The sequence below is a fragment of the Bombina bombina genome, chromosome 11 (assembly GCF_027579735.1).
Source record: "Bombina bombina isolate aBomBom1 chromosome 11, aBomBom1.pri, whole genome shotgun sequence".
Lineage (NCBI taxonomy): Eukaryota > Metazoa > Chordata > Amphibia > Anura > Bombinatoridae > Bombina > Bombina bombina.
Window position 1 is genome coordinate 197,039,528 of NC_069509.1, and position 22,658 is coordinate 197,062,185.

Genomic DNA, 22,658 nt, shown 5'->3' on the forward strand with positions numbered 1-22,658 from the left:
GATTGCCCCAGGAGTGCCGTAGTCGGTGTGTGCCGAATCCAGCAACAAAACGATACAGGAGAAAAAGAATTTGACAGGCACTGCAATCCAGGTAAATTTGCAAATAAAAAGTCTCTTTTATTCAAAGATACAAGGTAAATACCAATCCAAGAAGAGGGAGACCTTAGTAAAGGTGACTCTTAACAGGTAAGGGTAACACACAGGTGACTGTCTGACGCGTTTCGCGCCCCCTACTGGCGCTTACTCATAGACACAATACAGGCAATACAGAGATGCTATAAATACACATTAGAACAATCAATTAAGAATGGGAGTTAACCCAATAAAGCCTAGACTAAAAAACATAGCTAGGATGTGTGTATGTTAATACTATAGCAAGCAAAAACATATATGTATAAAAAAGAAGCTAAGGAAGGGAAAATATACATACTAAATGTATATATTTAGGTACTCTGTTCTATTAATTTATCCAAATTTGTTCCTTAAATGAATATATATGTGATCTTACAAAATCTAACTTATGTATTAATAAGCTGCCAGTAGACTAAAAAAAGAGAAGAAGAACAAATAATAAACACAAATAAATATAAGCCTGAATGACTGTTATATAAGGGGTGATCTAAGGAATGAACAATGGTGTAAATATTGTTCATGTAATCAAAATCCCTAGTCTTGTGATTATCTATATAACAAAGAAAGAAAATAATAATAATAATAATGAATTGAAGAATGCAACAACAAAATGGGTACTAGAGTATCAGTTATATTAAGTGTCATCGATAAAATAATCAATGTCACATTCCCTGTTGATACCCATTGGGCTTCTAGTTTGAAGCTGCAGGATCCAATAGATCTCTTTCCTTTGTAGAATTGTATATCTGTTGCCACCTCTAGATGGCACAAGAGCTATGTCAATAATACTGATAGATAAATTGGCTATGTTTGTAAAATGTTCTCCATTGAAATGATTTGCAATGGCTGATTCCTTGACATAGTTCTTAGTGTCCCTGAGGTGTTCACCAAACCTTCGTCTGACCTCTCTAGGGGTCTGGCCGACATATTGGCAATGGCAAAGATTACATGTTAAAAGGTACACAACAAAGGTTGTACTACAATATGCATACAAATTGGTAGTATACCTTATGTGTGTATTGCTGCTTTCAAATTGGTTACCCACTTTAACTGAGGAACACATGCCACAATTTCTGCTGAGACATTTAAAGCTTCCTTGTCTATTCAGCCATTGTGTGCCTCTCGAGTTTTTTCTAACTACCTGACTAGGAGAGAGGCTACGGGCTAAAGTTTTTGGCTTTTTTGCAACAAATCGACAATCTTGAATTAGAGGAGCTAAGATGGTATCCCCTTGAAGAACATGGAGATGTTTTTTAAGAATTTTAGCTATCTTTTCATATTGGCTACTAAATTCAGTAGTAAAAACAACAGTGTCACCGAAGGAATTATTACATGGTTGCCGTCTGCTAGTGTCATAGGTTTTAATCTCAACTCTACATTTTTCAAGAGCTGCTGAATTATACCCTCTAGCAATCAATCTGTTTTTAAGTTCTAGAGACTGTATTTCATACGTTTCTAAAGACTGTGTATTCCTTTTTAATCTTATAAACTGTCCTCTAGGGACAGCCTTAATAAGATGTCTAGGGTGCTGAGAGGTAGCATGCAGAATTGTGTTACCTGCGCTAGGTGTACGGTATGTTTTGGTACATGCTCTATTGCCCTAGAAACTAGGTTCTAGCTGTTGATTGGTGGCTGCATATATATATATTGATTGTGATTGGCTCACCCATGTGTTCACTTAGAAACCATTAGTGCATTGCTGCTCCATCAACAAATGATACCAAGAGAATAAAACAGATTAGATAATAGAAGTAAAATAGAAAGTTGTTTAAAATTGTATTCTCTATCTGAATCATGAAAGAAAAAATTTGGGTTTCATGTCCCTTTAACATAATTAAAATAGAACTAAATTAAAATTACAATTATTAACTAAATACAAACTTACCTGTAAAATAAAACCTAAGCTAGCTACAATATAACTAATAGTTACATTGTAGCTAGCTTATGGTTTATTTTTATTTCACAAGCAAGTTTGTATTTATTTTAACTAGGTAGACTAGTTAATAAATAGTTATTAACTATTTACTAACTACCTAGTTAAAATAAATACAAACTTACCTGTGAAATAAAACCTAACCTGACTTACACTAAAACCGGACATTACAAAAAATAAAAAACTCTAAATTACAAAAAATATCAAACAAAATTATACAAAACAATAAAAATTATTAGTATTATAATACCCTTTAAAAAACAAATAAATAATATATATATATATAAAACCTAATCTATAATAAACTACCAAGGGCCTTTTGTAGGGCATTGCGCTAAAGTTAACAGCTCTTTTGCTACAAAACAAAACAAACCCCCCTAGCAGTATACAAACCCCAAACCCACAAAATAAAAATAAAACCTAAGCTCCCCATTGCCCTGAAAAGGGCATTTGTATGGGCATTGCGCTTAAAAGGGCATTTGTATGGGCATTGCGCTTAAAAGGGCATTTGTATGGGCATTGCGCTTAAAAGGGCATTTAGCTCTTTTGCTGCCCAAACCCTAATCTAAAAATAAAAACCCACCCCAAAACAAAAAAACTGCATTGCACAAAATAACAAAAATAATAAAAATTATTCATATTCTAATACCCATTGCAGAGAAATTAGATTTGGATGCTTGAACGGACCTTGAATTAGATGGTCCCATCGCAGTGGCAGAGTCCATGGTGGTAGAGATGACATGTCCACCAGGTCTGCATACCAAGTTTTGCGTGGCCACACAGGTGCTATCAAAATCACTGAAGCTCTCTCCTGTTTGATTCTTGCAATCAAACAGGGAAGGAGAGGAAATGGTGGAAACACATAAGCCAGGTTGAACGACCAGGGTACTGCCAGAGCATCTATCAGTACTGCCTGAGGATCCCTGGACCTGGATCCGTAACAAGGAAGTTTGGCGTTCTGACGAGACGCCATCAGATCCAATTCTGGTGTACCCCATAGCTGAACCAGTTGAGCAAACACCTCCGGATGGAGCTCCCACTCCCCCGGATGAAAAGTCTGACGACTTCGAAAATCTGCCTCCCAGTTCTCTACCCCTGGGATATAGATCGCTGATAGATGGCAAGAGTGAGTCTCTGCCCATCGGATTATCCTGGAAACTTCTATCATCGCCAAGGAATTCCTTGTTCCCCCCTGATGATTGATATAAGCTACAGTCGTGATGTTGTCCGACTGAAACCTTATGAATCCGGCCGAAGCCAGCTGAGGCCACGCCTGAAGAGCATTGAATATCGCTCTTAATTCCAGAATATTTATCAGTAGGAGAGCCTCCTCCTGAGTCCACAAACCCTGTGCTTTCAGGGAATTCCAGACTGCACCCCAGCCCAGTAGGCTGGCGTCCGTTGTCACTATAACCCATGCTGGCCTGTGGAAACACATTCCCCTGGACAAGTGATCCTGTGACAACCACCAAAGAAGAGAGTCTCTGGTCTCTTGATCCAGATTTATCTGAGGAGATAAATCTGCATAATCCCCATTCCACTGTTTGAGCATGCATAGTTGCAGTGGTCTGAGATGCCATGTGGGTTATAAAAAACCCTTAAATAAGCCAAGTGTACCCTCAAACATATGTCCCATAAAACACAAACGTTTGCCCAATATATTATGTTGAAATTGTTTTTATTAGTTTTTATGGTATATAACAATAACAGCAAAATAAAATAAAATAAAATTAAGTACATGTGTCGCTCATTTTTCTTCACATTTTCAATGTGTTCTAATTTACAGATTCAAATGAAAACAGTTTACATCATCGGTTATACAATTAGCAAAAATAAACGTTATATATGCACTTTCCAGATACTTATCGTATATCGGGATCATTATAAACAGTCATGCTTTTGTATCTATCGCTGCAAAGGTTCTCAGCGATTCTCAGCGGGGGTCCCGGCTCAAGTATTAGGTCTCGGTATTTAAAGCAGATGCGTTATTCTGATTGGCCTTTCTTTTTGCCTCATGGTGCATTATAAAAGGTTCCCATCTTGCTAGAAATCTCTCTGTATCATTGAGGGATTCAGCTGCTGCACTTGCCATATTGTAATGATATTCTAATTTATTATAAATAAAGGATAAGTCAGGAGGGGTGGATTTCCAAAACTGAGCTATGCTAAGTCTAACCATAGTGCAGACCATCATAGCTAGTTTAAGGTGTGTCTTTGGTATGCCTGGGATTGGGAAGTGAAGTAGAGCCTGCTCTATTGTTAGTGTTATTTGTTTTTGGAAAATTGCACTAAGCAGTTGAGAGGTGTAGTCCCAGATTTTTTTAATTCGCTCGCACTCCCACCACATATGGATATACGAGCCTCTTTCCCCACACCCTCTATAACAGGTATGCGATAGTGCGTCTCTCAAACCGTGTGACCTTGTTGGGTGAAGGTACCATCTGAACGCAACCTTTATGTAATATTCTTTAAGTAAGGCATTTTGTGTAAAGGACAATCCGTTTGAGAGGTTTGTATACCATGTTTTGATTGGCCAGTTTTTACCTATATCTTGTTTCCATCTAATGATAGTTAGTGTCTTCTCTGTATTTCCTGGGGAATTAAAAATGGAATAGAGGGATGAGATCACTCCTGGTATATGAGAGGCAGTAAGGCACATTGTTTCTAATGTTGTGTTTGGAAGGGGTTGTGCATTGCCTAGTATTTCATTTGCTCTTGATCTCAATTGTAAATAATGATACCATATATTTTTGTCATTGATATCCATGTTTTGGTATTGTGTAAATGTCATTATTTTATCTGCTATAAGTATGTCTGCTATTCTATAGAGTCCTTTATTGGACCATTTCTGTTGGACTGTTAAACCAACGGAAGTATCAAATGTTACTAGTGGGGTTAGTTTAGATCTGTCTCTAGTAAGTGTGTATTTAGAGTTTAGGGATTTCTATATGTGGATAGTGTGTTCAATCGCAATAAACTTGCCGTTCTGCTTGTGTTTTGTGAGATATGGAGCCCAAAGCAATTTGGGTAGGAAGTCGGTCTCGATGAGATTCGACTCAATACGAGTCCATTGCTTCTTATTATACTCTCTAAACCAATGTATAGTCTGCGCCATCCTTGCAGCGTGGTAATATGAAATTAAATTGTTGCCCAATATATTATACACAAACTGAGTGCCCATAAGATTAGCCCTGTATGTAAGCTAGTAATGCCCCTTATATAACTAGGATTACTGCTTCCCCTTCCCCTAATGGGGAAACTGTCAGCCTTTCTGAGTTAACACAGTCTCTGCAGAAAAAATGACTGAACATACCTCATTGCTGTATAGCAAGAAATTGTTCCTCACACTGAAGTTTTCCTGTACTCCTCAGCTTCTGTGGGAACAGCAGTGGACCTTAGTTACAAATGCTAAGATCATCATCCTCCAGGCAGAAATCTTCATCTATGTCCTGCCTGAGAGTAAATAGTACAACACTGGTACCATTTAAAAATAACAAACTCTTGATTGAAGATAAAATAAAAACTAACAGTTTAACACCTCTTCTCTTTACCCTTCCAGCTTAGAGCCAGCAAAGAGAATGACTGGGGGGTGGAGTTAAGGGGGGAGCTATATAGACAGCTCTGCTGTGGTGCTCTCTTTGCTACTTCCTGTTAGGAAGGACAATATCCCACAAGTAAGGATGAAACCGTGGACTCGGTACATCTTGCAAAAGAAAACATCATTTTTACAAGTGCGGGACTGACGCTGCGTTACAGGCTAAAAGGCTTGCAGTACAGCTATACCGACAAGACTTGTAATGGCTGCGGTGCTGTTTTAATGCTGAAATGGCCATTTTTTCAGCGTTAAAACACGAACGCAAAACTTGTAATCTAGGTGATAGTTTGTTAATTGCTGACATGATACAAGCCCCACTGGTGCTCTGAGCAGCTGCAGTATTTAACATGCTGGTGCACTGAGAATATCTAGCTAGAAGCATTTTTGCCAATACAAGTATATTGCAAATGTGTTTATTCAAATGTGTAATTCATCTCTGTGTATTTAAATTTTGTCTGAAAATGTCCCTTTAAAAAATAGAACAACGTTGAGGCGCTGAATGGCCTAGTACATTCTGATATAAGAGTAAATATGCAACAGATAGGCTACTCACATAGCAAAAGCACCTGAAAGGCACTCAGAAGGCAGACGGGCACGTCACAGTAGTCTACCTAACTGATATATGAGACTGGATCCGTACCTGAAGATGGTGGGGGAAATCCACATATGCAGGAGACCCAATTTGATACCTCAATCTCATGGGGTAAGTGCGGCACAATGTGGGTAGAACCCATCCAAGGCACCTGGATGTCTTCACTTTGGTACTTCTTTAGATATGGTTGTACTCTTATTCAATGATGTTGGTGATCATTTAAAACCCTCAATCTATGATGAGGTATTTATTAAGCCCTATGATAAAAACTATATACACTTTCAAAGTTGTTTTCACGGCAGTAAGAGCAAATCATATCCCTGAATATAATCCTCTCTCCATAGATGTAGACAGCCTCCCACCAACCCATTACCAGGGTGGCATAAGAACGGGCAAACTTAGCCCCTTTGGCTATTCTACATCTATGGAAATGTCAAACTTAAAATAATTATGTGTTAACAGAAATGCTGTCACTCAAATAATGTAATTAGAAAAATCAGCGCTCATACTGTTTTTCTTCACTAAAAAATGCGACATACACCGTTAAACAGCTATTATATTCTCCAAACACACTTGTAACAAATGCTTAGTGTCCCTCAAAAAGCTAGGAAGCCCTATCATTAGCGTGTGGAGAATACTATCCAACCAGGCGAAACGCGTCAGATGTGACTCTCTCTACGTTATGAATTTTAACATCTGGCAATAAAGTATAGACTTTTTAATAAGAAGGGATTTACCACATACAAATGTAAGCAGGCACTAAACTATCCATTGAACACTAAAAAATAACTTTGTAATAGAAGCGCTATTGATTGCACTCAAGCGATGTTAATGCACAATGGTGCTAATATTTGGGAAGTCTATAATATTCTATATATTGCCCTAAACAAACTAATTACACATAGGACGAGTGCCTGGGATTATCAGTACCTGAGGTATCAGGACTGTGTAACTTATTTCTTATCATTAAAGGGATAGGTAAGTTACAATTAAACGTGCATATATCAGACAGAGCTTGTCAGTTTAAAATTAAACTCATAAATGAACTTCTATTTTGAAATGTACTTTGTTCTCTTGGTATCCCCTGTTAAAAAAAGAATATGTACATATCCTACACTAGTGGGCGCTGGTTGGTGATTGGTGCTAGCACATATTTGGCTCTCGTGATTGGCTGAATAGATGTGTTCAGCTAGCTCTCAGTCATGCATTGCTGCTCCTTCAGCAAATGATAAAAAGAGAATTAACCAAATTTGACGATAGAGTTGTTTAAAATTGTATGTTCTATCTGAACCCTGAAAGAAAAATATTGTGTTTCATGTCCCTTTAATTGTATTTTGTTTTATTGATGGTGCTCTGTTGCTCAGTATAGGTCTTGATCATTTTCTTATTCATAGGCTGAGATCTCCTTGCACTCTCTCACTAACACAATGCGGTCACATCACTGAATGTTCAGGAATATGTGCAAAGCGCATTATTCTTCTGGGCAATTTCTAATAGTTCCTTTCATGAGTTTGTATCATGTAAAAACAAATGTTAATAAATAGTTAAATGTTTAGAGACAGCAGATTCGCCGCTACAACAAGACAACTATTCGCTACATTGTGCTGAATTTGTAGATTTCTCATTTGTGCTATTTTATCGTCTGAGAAGTTTGTACATTACAGCTGCGGGCTGCGTACAGAAACAGATTTATTTCAGTTGCTAAATAAGGTTGTAAAGCGCCCTCCACTGGTGAGATGGGAACATTCTTAGCAACAACCTTCTTTCACTTTTATTACAACAATATGAATTTATAAATAGAAAAAGAGGTCCTGTTAGAGAAAAAGGTTCTTACGGCATAGCTACTTTTGGTTGACCTTGATATATATAATTAATAATAGAGGTAAGCAACCAAAAGTGTGGTAAAAAGGCATTAATTGTACTTACAAAGAAAAACCTATAGTGCATAGGTCAAACACAGAATGCTCACGTAGCACAAGAAAAATAATATTTTTATATTAAAACTTAAATGGAAACTAAACTCATTTTTTTCTTTCATGATTCAGATAGAGCAGCAATTTTCTTTGTTCTATTGCTATCTTTTTTTTAAAAGCAGGAATGTAAAGCTTAGGAGCCGGTCCATTTTAGGTTCAGCACCCTGGATAGTGCTTGCTTATTGGTGGCTACATTTAGGTTCCCTCCCATCTTTCGCTTGTTGAATTATACTATAATGTTATAATATTTTAACAAACAGAGTGGTTAAAAAGATTGAAAGTGCCCCTGATGCGGTCGCGTTTCACATTACGTTGCCTTCCTCAGAAGGGTGCAGTGGGTCACAAATTCACTATATATAAATTGTATGGAAACACTCGGGTGAGTGAGGAACAGAAATGGAATTTCATTGGTCCCAGTAGCCGTCAAATTGAGCTAATAATACTATCTTGTATTGAAGGGAAACAATCAAATTATATCACAAAAATGTTTCAATTCCAAACTGAAAGGCCAATGCACATCCTTCAGTTTGCGCATTATGAGTTACAGGCATTGTGTACATTTATTTATAGCATTTCTTAGCTTTGTTTTCCTCCCTCTATGATGCATTTTCAGGTCAAAAGCCGGAGGCGTCCTCTTGTGATGTCTTGGTTTTTATTAGTTAAAGGACCAGTCAATACAGTAGATTTGCATAATTAACAAATGCACGATGACAAGACAATGCAATAGCACTTAGTCTGAACTTCAAATGAGAAGTAGATTTTTGTTAAATAAATTGCAAAGTTATGTCTATTTCCACTCCCCCTGTATCATGTGACAGCCATCAGCCAATCACAAATGCATAAATAGGATTGAGCTTGCATTCTTTTGGCTGTTCCAATCAGCCAATAGAATGCAAGCTCAATCCTATTGGCTGATTGCATCAGCCAATAGGATTTTTTCACCTTTAATTCTGATTGGCTGATAGAATTCTATCAGCCAATTGGAATTCAAGGGACGCCATCTTGGATGACATCACAAAGGAACCTTCATAAGAAGGAAGTCATCATAAGAAGAGGACGCTCCGCGCTGGATGTCTTGAAGATGGACCCGCTCCGCGCCGGATGGATGACGATAGAAGATGCTGTCTGGATGAAGACTTCTGCCCGTCTGGAGAACCACTTCTGCCGGCTTGGATGAAGACTTCTCCCGGCTTCATTGAGGACTTCTTGCCGCTTGGATGAAGACTTCTCCCGGCTTCGTTGAGGATGGATGTCCGGTCTTCAAAACTGTAAATCGATCTTCGGGGGTTAGTGTTATTTTTTTTTTTTTTAAGGGTTTATTGGGTGGGTTTTATTTTTAGATCAGGGTTTGGGCACTTGAAAAAGAGCTAAATGCCCTTTTAAGGGCAATGCCCATCCAAATGCCCTTTTCAGGGCAATGGGGAGCTTAGGTTTTTTTAGTTAGGATTTTATTTGGGGGGTTGTTTGTGTGGGTGGTGGGTTTTACTGTTGGGGGGTGTTTGTATTTTTTTTAAAGATAAAAGAGCTGATTTCTTTGGGGCAATGCCCCGCAAAAAACATAATTTATGTAAGAACTTACCTGATAAATTAATTTCTTTCATATTGGTAAGAGTCCATGAGCTAATGACGTATGGGATATACAATCCTACTAGGAGGGGCAAAGTTTCTCAAACCTCAACATGCCTATAAATACACCCCTCACCACACCCACAATTCAGTTTAACGAATAGCAAAGTAGTGGAGTGATAAGAAAGGAGTAAAAAGCATCAACAAAGGAATTTGGAATAATTGTGCTTTATACAAAAATATCATAACCACCATAAAAAGGGTGGGCCTCATGGACTCTTGCCAATATGAAAGAAATGAATTTATCAGGTAAGTTCTTACATAAATTATGTTTTCTTTCATGTAATTGGCAAGAGTCCATGAGCAAGTGACGTATGGGATAGCAATACCCAAGATGTGGAACACCACGCAAGAGTCTCTAGAGAGGGAGGGATAAAAATAAAAAACAGCCATTTTCCGCTGAAAAAATTAATCCACAACCCAAAATATAAGTTTAGTCTCATAATTGAAAAGAAAAAAAATTAAATTGGAAGCAGAAGAATCAAACTGAAACAGCTGCCTGAAGAACTTTTCTACCAAAAACTGCTTCCGAAGAAGCAAATACATCAAAATGATAGAATTTAGTAAATGTATGCAAAGAAGACCAAGTTGCAGCTGATCAACTGAAGCTTCATTCTTAAAAGCCCACGAAGTGGAGACTGATCTAGTAGAATGAGCTGTAATTCTCTGAGGCGGGGCTTGACCCGGCTACAAATAAGCTAGATGAATCAAAAGCTTTAACCATGAAGCCAAGGAAACGGCAGAAACCTTCTGACCTTTCCTGGAACCAGAAAAGCTAACAAATAGACTGGTAGTCTTCCTAAAAACTTTAGTAGCTTCAACATAATATTTCAGAGCTCTCACCACATCCAAAGAATGTAAAGAGCTCTCCAAAGAATTCTTAGGATTAGGACACAAAGAAGGGACAACAATTTCTCTATTAATGTTGTTAGAATTCACAACCTTAGGTAAGAATTTAAATGAAGTCCGCAAAACTGCCTTATCCTGATGAAAAATCAGAAAAGGAGACTCACAAGAGAGAGCAGATAATTCAGAAACTCTTCTAGCAGAAGAGATGGCCAAAAGGAACAACACTTTCCAAGAAAGTAGTTTAATGTCCAAAGAATGCATAGGCTCAAAAGGAGGAGCCTGTAAAGCCTTCAAAACCAAATTAAGACTCCAAGGAGGAGAGATTGATTTAATGACAGGCTTGATACGAACCAAAGCCTGTACAAAACAATGAATATCAGGAAGCTTAGCAATTTTTCTGTGAAATAAAATAGAAAGAGACGAGATTTGTCCTCTCAAGGAACTTGCAGACAAACCTTTATCCAAACCATCCTGAAGAAATTGTAAAATTCTAGGAATTCTAAAAGAATGCCAAGAAAATTTATGAGAAGAACACCATGAAATGTAAGTCTTCCAAACTTGATAATAAATCTTTCTAGAAACAGATTTACGAGCTTGTAACATAGTATTAATCACGGAGTCAGAAAATGACTAAGCACTAAGCGTTCAATTTCCATACCTTCAAATTTAATGATTTAAGATCCTGATGGAAAAACGGACCTTGAGATAGAAGATCTGGCCTTAATGGAAGTGGCCATGGTTGGCAACTGGACATCCGGACAAGATCCGCATACCAAAACCTGTGAGGCGATGCTGGAGCCACCAGCAGCACAAACGATTGCTCCATGTTGTTTTTGGAGATCACTCTTGGCAGAAGAACTAGAGGCAGGAAAATATAAGCAGGATGATAACACCAAGGAAGTGTCAATGCATCCACTGCTTCTGCCTGAGGATCCATGGACCTGGACAGGTACCTGGGAAGTTTCTTGTTTAGATGAGATGCCATCAAATCTATTTCTGGAAGACCCCACATCTGAACAACTTGAGAAAACACCTCTGGGTGGAGAGAGACCACTCCCCTGGATGTAAAGTCTGACGACTGAGGTAATCCACTTCCCAATTGTCTATACCTGGCATATGAACCGCAGAAATTAGACAGGAGCTGGATTCCGCCCAAACAAGTATCCGAGATACTTCTTTCATAGCTTGGGGACTGTGAGTCCCACCCTGATGATTGACATAAGCCACAGTTGTGATATTGTCTGTCTGAAAACAAATGAACGGTTCTCTCTTCAACAGAGGCCAAAACTGAAGAGCCCTGAGAATCGCACAGAGTTCCAAAATATTTATTGGTAATCTCGCCTCTTGAGATTTCCAAACCCCTTGTGCTGTCAGAGATCCCCAAGCAGCCCCCCAACCTGAAAGACTTGCATCTGTTGTGATTACAGTCCAGGTTGGACAAACGAAAGAGGCCCCTAGAATCATACGATGGTGATCTAACCACCAAGTCAAAGAGAGTCGAACATTGGGATTTAAGGATATTAATTGTGATATCCTTGTATAATCCCTGCCCCATTGGTTCAGCATACAAAGCTGGAGAGGTCTCATATGAAAACAAGCAAAGGGGATCGCGTCCGATGCTGCAGTCATGAGACCTAAAACTTCCATGCACATAGCCACTGAAGGGAATGATTGAGACTGAAGGTTCCGACAAGCTGAAACCAAATTTAATCATCCCTTGTCTGTTAGGGACAGAGTCATGGACACTGAATCTATCTGGAAACCTAAAAAGGTTACCCTTTTCTGAGGTAAATTGATTCTCCAACCATGTCTGAAGAAAAAACACTAGTTGATTTGTATGAGATTCTGCAGAACGTAAAGACTGAGCAAGTACCAAGATATCGTCCAAATAAGGAAACACCGCAATACCCCGCTCTCTGATTACAGAGAGTAGGGCACCGAGAACTTTTGAAAAGATTCTTGTCGCTATGCCAAAAGGAAGAGCAACAAATTGGTAATGCTTGTCTAGAAAAGAGAATCTCAGGAACTGATAGTGATCTGGATGAATTGGAATATGAAGATATGCATCCTGTAAGTCTATTGTGGACATATAACGCCCTTGCTGAACAAAAGACAGAATAGTCCTTATATATAATAAATATACCAAAAATCACAAACAGAAAAAAATAATGCAAAATAAATGTGATAATAAAATACACAAAGTGAATCGTGAAAAAAGTTCAAATATAAGGATATGTAAATCTTCTAAGAAAGGTCTCTTCACTCTTCTGCGGTCCTCCGTGTGTTCTCAAAGAAAAGGAAACAAGCATATGCAACATAGTGTAACTCTGTAACCACTTATAGTGCAACAATTCTGCTTGTTTAACGAGTGATTACTCACATTTGTTGGAGCTTATGGCCAAGCTCAGGGTAATGCGCACTCCCACTTTATACTGGTGGGAAAACAGTACTCTCAGGCAAATCTTATAAAAACAAACATTTATTAAAATACATAAAAAGCATCACAAATGCTTTTACAACACCTCTTACAAAGGGAAACTGAGTAATAATAGCTGTAAAATTACTCAAAAGAGTAGATGCCAGTCCTGGATGGAGATGGATGGACAAGCAGAATCTTAACCGCTTAGAACCACCACTTCTCAGTGCCACAAAGACCGCTCCTCCCTCAGGTGAATAAGCAGATGTAGAGACGCAAGAGAGTGTCAATTCCGACGTACATTTCGCTGGATCAGCTTTTTCAAGGAATAAAGTGCGCATGTCCATGAGTCCTTTTAAACCTCTAATTGATGAAAAAAATGGAAACTTGAAGTCTGTCCCTCCATCTTGAAAAAGGGCATCTCTTTCAGAGTGTTGTTACCATACTTATTCTACCAATCATAGGTCTTTTTATTTGTCCAAATAGATTTGTGTGCATATATATATATAGTGTCCTATCGCCGCTATATAGATGACCTGTTTTTAATCTGGTCAGGGAGTGAGAGTCAGCTCTTAGAATTTATGGAATATCTAAAAAAAAACAATGAATTCAAGGTAGCCCTGACCTGGAATTACAGTAAAACCAAGGTAGAATTCATTGATCTTGAAATCTATATCGAAAATGATACACTAAAATAAAAAAATTATTTTAAAAGTATAGATGTAAACAATTATATTAGCCTGGATAGCTGCCATCAAAAACATTGGCTAAAAAACGTACCAAAAGGTCAATTTTAAGGCGTAATTGTAAAGATAAGGAGGTATTTAGGGCTCAATCAGCAATTCTAAAAGAACGATTTTTAGAAAAAGAATATTCAAATACATTTTTAGAAGAGAAAATAGAAGAAGTAACAAATATGGACAGGACTGAGTTATTGAAATATAAAATGAAAGATAAAAACAATATGGGAGGGTCACATAATAATCTTGCCAATAGGTTGATTTTTCAACACAGTACACAAAGTAGTGAGTTGAGGAAGATAATTCAGAAGCATTGGGGAATACTCTCAAGGGATTCTAGTTTAGTTGAATTTTTAGGTGATGGTCCAAATGTGATGTTCAAAAAAGTTCAGAATCTGAAATTACAACTTTCCCATAGCAACAAAGAACTGGCCAAAAATGGTAACATGAAAAACTGGCTATTACCATCTCAAATAGGTTTTAGAAAATGCCAATACTGTAATGCATGTAAAATGATGAAAAAGACTGCAAAACTGAGTAATAAATTTTATTCAGCTGATCATAAGAAATAATATGATATTAATCAGTTCATTACCTGTAACAGTAAAAATGTTATCTACCTTTTACGCTGTTCTTGCAATTTAATCTATATAGGACGTACCTCAAGACCTTTAAAAACCAGATTAAACGAACATATCTACAACATTGAGAAGGGATATCAAAACCATACTGTGTCTGCACACTTTGATAGAAAACACAACAGGAAGGTAGGTGATCTGGAATTCCTAGGTATCAGAAGATTAGAACACAATTGGAGGGGAGGAGATATTCAGAACAGTTTGGGTCAGTTAGAAATGAAGTGGATACACACTATGGATAGCTTCATTCCTAATGGACTAAATAAGGATTTCGAAATCCATCACTTTCTGTGAAAGTTTTTTCTGTGAATGGTATATAAAAACCTCAACAAGTTGTAGCAATAAGAAGACACTAGAAATGTAATATATAATATATTAAAGTAGTGCAGTATATACCCTGTATACAAAATAGGTATACGAATATAAATGTAAGAGTGTGTATACACAAAAGGGAGATTGTTATTACAATATAAGACCACTAGATGGAATACACTGTTTCCAATGGATCGAGTGGGTCTGAATATGTATATATACACAAATTGGTTACCAATATAAATATTCATACATTAGTATCTGGAATAATGAAATTAACCATTTAACATAAAAAGAAGGTGAAAAAATTTATATTTTATAGGTAAGGATTGGATGTCTTATTTTACATTTCAAAAATACTACGATAGATGGTATTTCATAGTAACGAATCATTGTAACATGTTGTTTTATCTTAACCACTATATCTATATCCACACAAATCTATTTGGAGAAATAAAAAGACCTATGATTGGTAGAATAAGTATGGTAACAACACTCTGAAAGAGATGCCCTTTTTCAAGATGGAGGGGCAGTGAATATCCCATTAGCAATTAAGATGATCCGTGGACTCATCGCGTCTTAAAAAAGAAAAGCAGGCAGCGAAACTCGTCAACGCTGATTGCTTGTGGAGCTGTTAATATGAGTCGGGATGGTTTCGCAGAAAGACTCTCCCTGCATCTCTGGACTCTAACTTTCACCCATGTTCTCACTGAGAGGCTGACAGGATTACTTAAAACTCCAGTCCCATGCCGAAGAGTACTACCCTCCATAACAGACTATTGAAACTTCTGACACTTCTCTGCAAACCTCCTGTGACGAAAGGCAAAGAATGACTGGGGGATGAGGGGAGTGGGAGGAGTAGTTAAGCCTTTGGCTGGGGTGTCTTTGCCTCCTCCTGGTGGCCAGGCTCTGAATTCCCAAAAGTAATGAATGCAGCTGTGGACTCTTTCCATTTATGAAGAAAAAGCATGTGATAAGAGGCTGTCTGTAGTGGCTAAGAAACAGGCAGAACTGTAATAAAGTACATAAATATAATAATGTTAGTTGTGCAAAGCTGAGGAATGGATAGTAAATATGTTGTCTATCTTTTTAAACAAAAACTATTTTAGTGTTGACTGTCCCTTTAATAGTTGTATTTTCTTTTAACAGCTCATTGCACTTCCCAGTGCATATTGTACCTGAGCGTATACTGTTAATGAAGCAGGGTCTGTAACATCTTTATTTATAGTATTCTCCATACAGACCATGAAGTGGAAGCAGTGTATAGCGTGTAGCAGTGTCAGAGTACGGTATTAATCCTTACAGACTGGGAAGTGGAAACAGCACAATACGAAAGAACAGCCAGTATAAGGAATATATATTGCTTCTGCTAAATTAAAGAGACAGTAAGCACATTGAGATTTTAATATGAAATGTTTAGCTGAGAGTAACAAAACAACTTTGGCAGTCCAGATCTTTTAGCTAGATTTTTTATTTCCTTAGCCAAAGAGTACAGCAGCGCCACACAAATCTACCCCCGGCTGTAGTGTAGAACAGCGGAGGATGGTCAAGTGCCTCTGAGGCCCATTGACTTAGTCTTCACTTCAGAGCCTGTGAAATTAACATTGTATTTGTGATTCTGCTGTAAAATGTACAATTAAAATACCTACAAAACGTACAGGTATGGGGTACACTGCGTATAATGTATGCCTAAGTCTGCCCTGCATGCGTATAATGCATGTGTATGGGTACAGTGCATGTGTATAATGTATGTGTATGGGTACAGTGCATGTGTATGGGTACAGTGCATGTGTATGGGTACAGTGCATGTGTATAATGTATGTGTATGGGTACAGTGCATGTGTATAATGTATGGGTATAATGTATGTGTATGGGTACAGTGTATGTGTATAATGTAAGTGTATGTGTATAATGTATGTGTATGGGTACAGTGTATGTGTATAATGTATGGGTACAGTGCTTGTGTATAATGTATGTGTATGGGTACAGTGTATGTGTATAATGTATGTGTATGGGTACAGTGTATGTGTATGGGTACAGTGTATGTGTATAATGTATGTGTATGGGTACAGTGTATGTGTATGGGTACAGTGTATGTGTATAATGTATGTGTATAATGTATGTGTATAATGTATGTGTATGGGTATGGGTACAGTGTATGGGTACAGTGTATGTGTATAATGTATGTGTATGGGTACAGTGCATGTGTATAATGTATGGGTATAATGTATGTGTATGGGTACAGTGTATGTGTATAATGTATGTGTATGGGTACAGTGTATGTGTATAATGTATGTGTATGGGTACAGTGTATGTGTATAATGTATGGGTACAGTGCTTGTGTATAATGTATGTGTATGGGTACAGTGCATGTGTATAATGTATGTGTATGGGTACAGTGTATGTGTATGTGTATAATGTATGTGTATGGGTACAGTGTATGTGTATAATGTATGTGTATGGGTATGGGTACAGTGTATGGGTATGGGTACAGTGTATGGGTACAGTGTATGGGTATGGGTACAGTGTATGGGTACAGTGTATGTGTATGGGTACAGTGTATGTGTATAATGTATGTGTATGGGTACAGTGCATGTGTATAATGTATGTGTATGGGTACAGTGCTTGTGTATAATGTATGTGTATGGGTACAGTGCATGTGTATAATGTATGTGTATGGGTACAGTGTATGTGTATAATGTATGTGTATGGGTACAGTGTATGTGTATAATGTATGTGTATAATGTATGTGTATGGGTACAGTGTATGTGTATAATGTAAGTGTATGTGTATAATGTATGTGTATGGGTACAGTGTATGTGTATAATGTATGGGTACAGTGCTTGTGTATAATGTATGTGTATGGGTACAGTGTATGTGTATAATGTATGTGTATAATGTATGTGTATGGGTACAGTGTATGTGTATAATGTATGTGTATGGGTACAGTGTATGTGTATGGGTACAGTGTATGTGTATAATGTATGTGTTATGTTCTGTGTGTAGTCAGGATTAGAACATTCAGTTGTGTGCTGTTACCTTGTGTCTTGCACATATCATGAAGACTCTGCAGCAGGAACTTTAGATAACTTTTATTCAGCTACAGCCACATGGCTTATTCTCTAGCAGGTTCCATCAGTAAAACTAACATGGCTTCTGATGATGTCACAGAGACCCAGACACACCCAGGGGGTGTGGTGAGCTGAGCTTAAAGCTGCAGTAATCTTAACATCCCCTTTTTTCTCCAAAAAAAAAAAAATATATAAAAAATAAATTAAAAAAAAAAAAAAAACAGACAGTGGATAATATTGTAACATACAACAAGTAACTAAACCATACACTTGAACTTAGAACAGTTTATCTCTATAGTCTATGTGCACAAGACCTAGGTCGCAGGCTAGAATTTAGTCACAGTTATGTTTTCTGCGATAAGTCCGCCTTCGGATTAGGTCATTCCTTGCTGAATAATCTCTCACTGAATCCTCACATTGCCATCTAGAAGGTGGCCTTCTGTTTCTAGAGGGCCGTAGAGTATTTGGTTCAGGAGAAATTGTCTGTGGAGGAGTACCCAATGGTTGTTGATCACCTGTGATATTTTGTTGTTGGACAGAATCATTCTGAGGTTGATCTGTTTCAGTTGTGTTCATTGCATTTTCATCCTCAGAAGACTCAGGTGGGCTCCACACTCCATGCCAGATATCCTCACCATCTGAATCATTTGATATTTGTGTAGCTGGTTGAGATCTATGTCTCATTTGTTCTACATGGCGGGAAACTGTACCACCAGCTTGTAGTTGAACTTTAAACATTCTGTTGCCCATGCCTTGTATTATGACAGCTGGAATCCATTTATTTGGGCCACGGTAGTTTCTAATCCATACTCTGTCATGAAGAACAAATTCTGAAACGCTAGAAGTGTTCAACTCTTGTGTGGGATGTTCTGGTCTAACTTTATCCAGTGGAGTTCTCAGGCGTCTTCCAAACATTAACATTGCAGGTGATAGCCCAGTAGTGGCATGGGGTGTGTTTCTATAGTTAAACAAAAAATTAGAAAGGGAGTTTGGATTAAATTTTGATTTCTGAGAGACAGCTAAGTGGCGTTTTAAAGTTTGTACAAATCTTTCAGCCTGTCCATTAGAGGCTGGAAAATATGGAGTTGTCTTACAGTGTTTGATGTTATTTGTATCTAGAAAGGTTTCAAATTCATGTGATATGAACTGTGGACCATTGTCTGAGACTAAAGTTTGTGGCAGTCCAAATCTTGCAAACATACTGGAAAGAACAACAATGGTTTGTTGGGTTGTAGTACTTGACATTTGAACTACTTCTGGCCACTTGGAATGAGCATCCACAGCCACCAAATACATTCGTCCTTCCACTGGCCCTGCAAAATCAACATGGATTCTTGTCCAAGGTTCATTTGGCCATGGCCAAGTTTTTGAGGTGTCCCTGCTGGGATTCCGCTGTGTCTGTGCACATGCATTGCAAGCAGCTACATAAGAAGCAATATCTGTATCCAATTTAGGCCACCACAAATATTCTCGTGCTCTTTGCTTCATTTTTACTACACCCTGGTGTGAGCTGTGTAGTAACTTTAATGCTAATGTTTGCAGTAAGGTCGGAATTATCACTCGTGACCCCCATAACAGACAGCCTGAGTCATGCACAATTTCCTTCTTCCTTGTAAAATATGGCTGAAGGTCAGAGCGAACCACTTTAGGCCACCCATGTTGAACAAAAGACTTGATTTCCTGTAAGGTAGAATCAGAGCATGTATAAGTAGCAATCACTTTGGAATTTAAATTTACAGGCTGTGGAGGGGTTTCTATGATTTTAGAAGATGTTGTCATGTGATGTACCATTGGTAATCTAGAAAACATATCCACATTCGTATGATCACTGTGGCATCGATATTTAATGGAGTAGTTGTAAGCCGCCAGCTGAAGTGCATAGCGCTGAAGTCGTGCAGCTGTTGTGTTGGAGATACCCTTCTGAGGGTGCAGAATGGACAAAAGTGGTTTATGATCCGTGATCAGAGTAAAAGGTCTGCCATATATATAAATGTGGAATTTCTTCACAGCCCAAATTATTGCTAAAGCTTCCCGATCAATCTGGGCATAATTTCTCTCCGACGGAGTTAAAGATCTGGACGCAAAAGACACAGGACGTTCAGACCCATCGGGCATAATGTGTGAAAGTACTGCGCCTAAACCATATGGTGAAGCATCACAGGCTAGTACCAAAGGCTTCTTAAGGTCATAGTGGACAAGGAGTCTTGATTCCAGAAGAAGCTGCTTAGAGCGTTCAAATGCTCGTGTACATAAGTCAGTCCAGGCCCACTGGTTTTTACTATCTAAAAGACGGTGTAGTGGATATAGTAAATGAGCCAAATTTGGTAAAAATCTGTGATAGTAATTGAGCAACCCCAAATAAGAACGTAGCTGAGATACATTAACAGGGGTGGGAGCATGAACCAGCGCTTTCACTTTTTCAGCAGTTGTGTGTAGACCAGTCTTGTCCACTACATGTGCACAATATTCTAAACTCTTGCAGAAGAACTCACACTTTTCCATGTTAACTTTCAGTCCGAATTCCTGTAGGCGTTGTAAAACAGCTTCAACATTGGCTTTATGAGCAGCATCATTTTCACCAGTGATAAGCATGTCATCTAACATACAGTGGGTATGTGGAATACCTGCCAAGATCTCATCCATTATCCGTTGCCACACTGCAGGTGCTGGGGCAATGCCAAACACCATCCGCGTATACTGAAAAAGTCCTTTGTGAGTGTTGATAGTTAACAGGTGTCTGGAATCTGGATGCACCTCTAATTGTAAGTATGCTTGATGCAAGTCAATTTTTGTAAATTTTTCACCCCCTGCCAGAGAACTAAACAATTCTTCAATCCGTGGTAAAGGATACTGGTCCACAAGTAATTGAGGGTTAAGGCCCACTCTGAAATCTCCACAGATGCGAATGTCCCCATTCTTTTTTCTGACAGGAACTATTGGGGAAGCCCATTCACTGCTAGACACTGGAACAATAATCCCCTGATTTCGTAGTCTTTCTAGTTCTGCTTCAATTTTAGGTTTAAGTGCAAATGGTACAACTCTTGGTTTACAAAATTTTGGAATAGCATTTTCTTTTAGGTGAAGCTGAATCTGCTTGTCTTTCACTAAACCTAGGTTCCCATCAAATACAGTCTTATATTTGTGCTTTAGTGAATTAATCCAAGAAGAATTTGAATTCCCACTTTGGTCAAGCAGTTTGTTAAGTGGTAACTGTTGTGGTAACTTTGGCATGCCCAATGCTTGGATCCAGGATCTACCAAACAAAGGTGGTCCTCCTTTAGGTAAAATGTAGAGGCGTACCTTTTTAGTTATACCATTAAATGTCACTGTAGGTGATACACACCCAATAGGCTTTATTATTTCATTTGAATATGTTTGCATGGTGACAGCTGTTGGAACAATTGGTTGCCTTAGTCCCAGGCGGTTCCAATCAGCAGCTGTGATAACAGAGACTGCTGCTCCTGTATCAACTTCCATAATGAGAGGTTTACCATCTATATTCACCTTTGCTTGCAGTTCTGGAATTTTATTCTCAAGGCTGTAGATCTGTAATGTGTATAATGGTTTGTCTTCCTCTGAATCAGTGTGTGGTGTATCTACTTGCACATGAAAAGCTGCACGTGACTTGCTGCCTTTCTTACTTTTATCTCTGTCTAAGGAACTTCTGCACACTCTCTTTGTATGACCAATCTTCCCACACCCATAGCAGGTGCTGTTCCTAAACCTGCAGGCATTTGCTGTGTGATTTGTGTCACCACATCTGTAACAAGCTGTCTGTGACCCTTGTCTAGCTGGATACTGTTTATTTAGGTGCATACTTGTATGAAAAACATCTATTTCCTTATCACAAACTGCCTGTGCTGGGGCCTGGAGCATTTGTGCATCTTTAGCAGCAAGTTCCATGACTGTAGCTATCTCTATAGCACGCTTTAGTGTTAAATCATCCTCTGCTAATAGTCTTTTTTGTACTGTACAGTCCATGAGTCCAATAACAAACATATCACGTAAAGCAGTGTTTAAATAATCACCAAATCTGCAGCTACTTGCTAGTTTCTTTAAACTGATCACATAAGTTTTAATGTCCTCATGCTGCAATTGCTTGCGTGTGTAAAACTTAAAGCGTTCTGATATCTCTAGAGGCTTAGGTAGGTAGTGGTCAGATAACAGGCAGATCAGGTCAGACAGAGGTTTAGCATTAGGTTTATCTGGTGAGAGAATGTCCCTTAATGTAGTGTAAGCTGCTGAGCCTATAGTTGTCAGAAACACAGCCACTTGCTTATCAGCTCCTATGTTATTTGCTGTACAATATAGCTCAAACTGTTCAACCCATGTGTCCCATCTGTCTGTGTCTGCTGCAAACACAGGTAAGGTGCCAATAAGTGTAATTATATGTGTGTTATCTGTCTGTGTCTGGTGCAAACACAGGTAAGGTGCCAATAAGTGCCATTATATGTGTGTTATCTGTCTGTGTCTGCTGCAAACACAGGTAAGGTGCCAATAAGTGCCATTATATGTGTGTTATCTGTCTGTGTCTGGTGCAAACACAGGTAAGGTGCTAATAAGTGCCATTATATGTGTGTTATCTGTCTGTGTCTGGTGCAAACACAGGTAATGTGCCAATAAGTGCCATTATATGTGTGTTATCTGTCTGTGTCTGGTGCAAACACAGGTAATGTGCCATTATATGTGTGTTATCTGTCTGTGTCTGGTGCAAACACAGGTAAGGTGCCATTATATTTGTGTTATCTGTCTGTGTCTGGTGCAAACACAGGTAATGTGCC

At 38.3% G+C, this 22,658-nt stretch overlaps 1 protein-coding gene across 1 annotated transcript; it reads right to left on the reverse strand.

The window, feature by feature from the left end:
- Nucleotides 1-518: 518 nt before the first annotated feature.
- LOC128641763 (uncharacterized protein K02A2.6-like) lies at nt 519-21,682 on the reverse strand. The gene is made up of 2 exons (XM_053694285.1): nt 18,714-21,682; nt 519-544 (listed from the first exon to the last, which is right to left on the reverse strand). The coding sequence occupies exons 1-2, from the start codon at nt 21,352-21,354 to the stop codon at nt 519-521; spliced, it is 2,667 nt and encodes an 888-aa protein (XP_053550260.1). The 5' UTR covers nt 21,355-21,682.
- Between the last annotated feature and the right edge of the window lie 976 nt (nt 21,683-22,658).

Coding starts and splice junctions, on each gene's coding strand:
- LOC128641763 (XM_053694285.1), bottom strand. CDS start 21,354: ATGGAAGTTGATACAGGAGCAGCAGTCTCTGTTATCACAGCTGCTGAT. Junction 545..18,713: donor AGAGTTGAACACTTCTAGCG/TTTCAGAATTTG, acceptor CTCTTTTTTTAG/TCTACTGGCAGCTTATTAAT.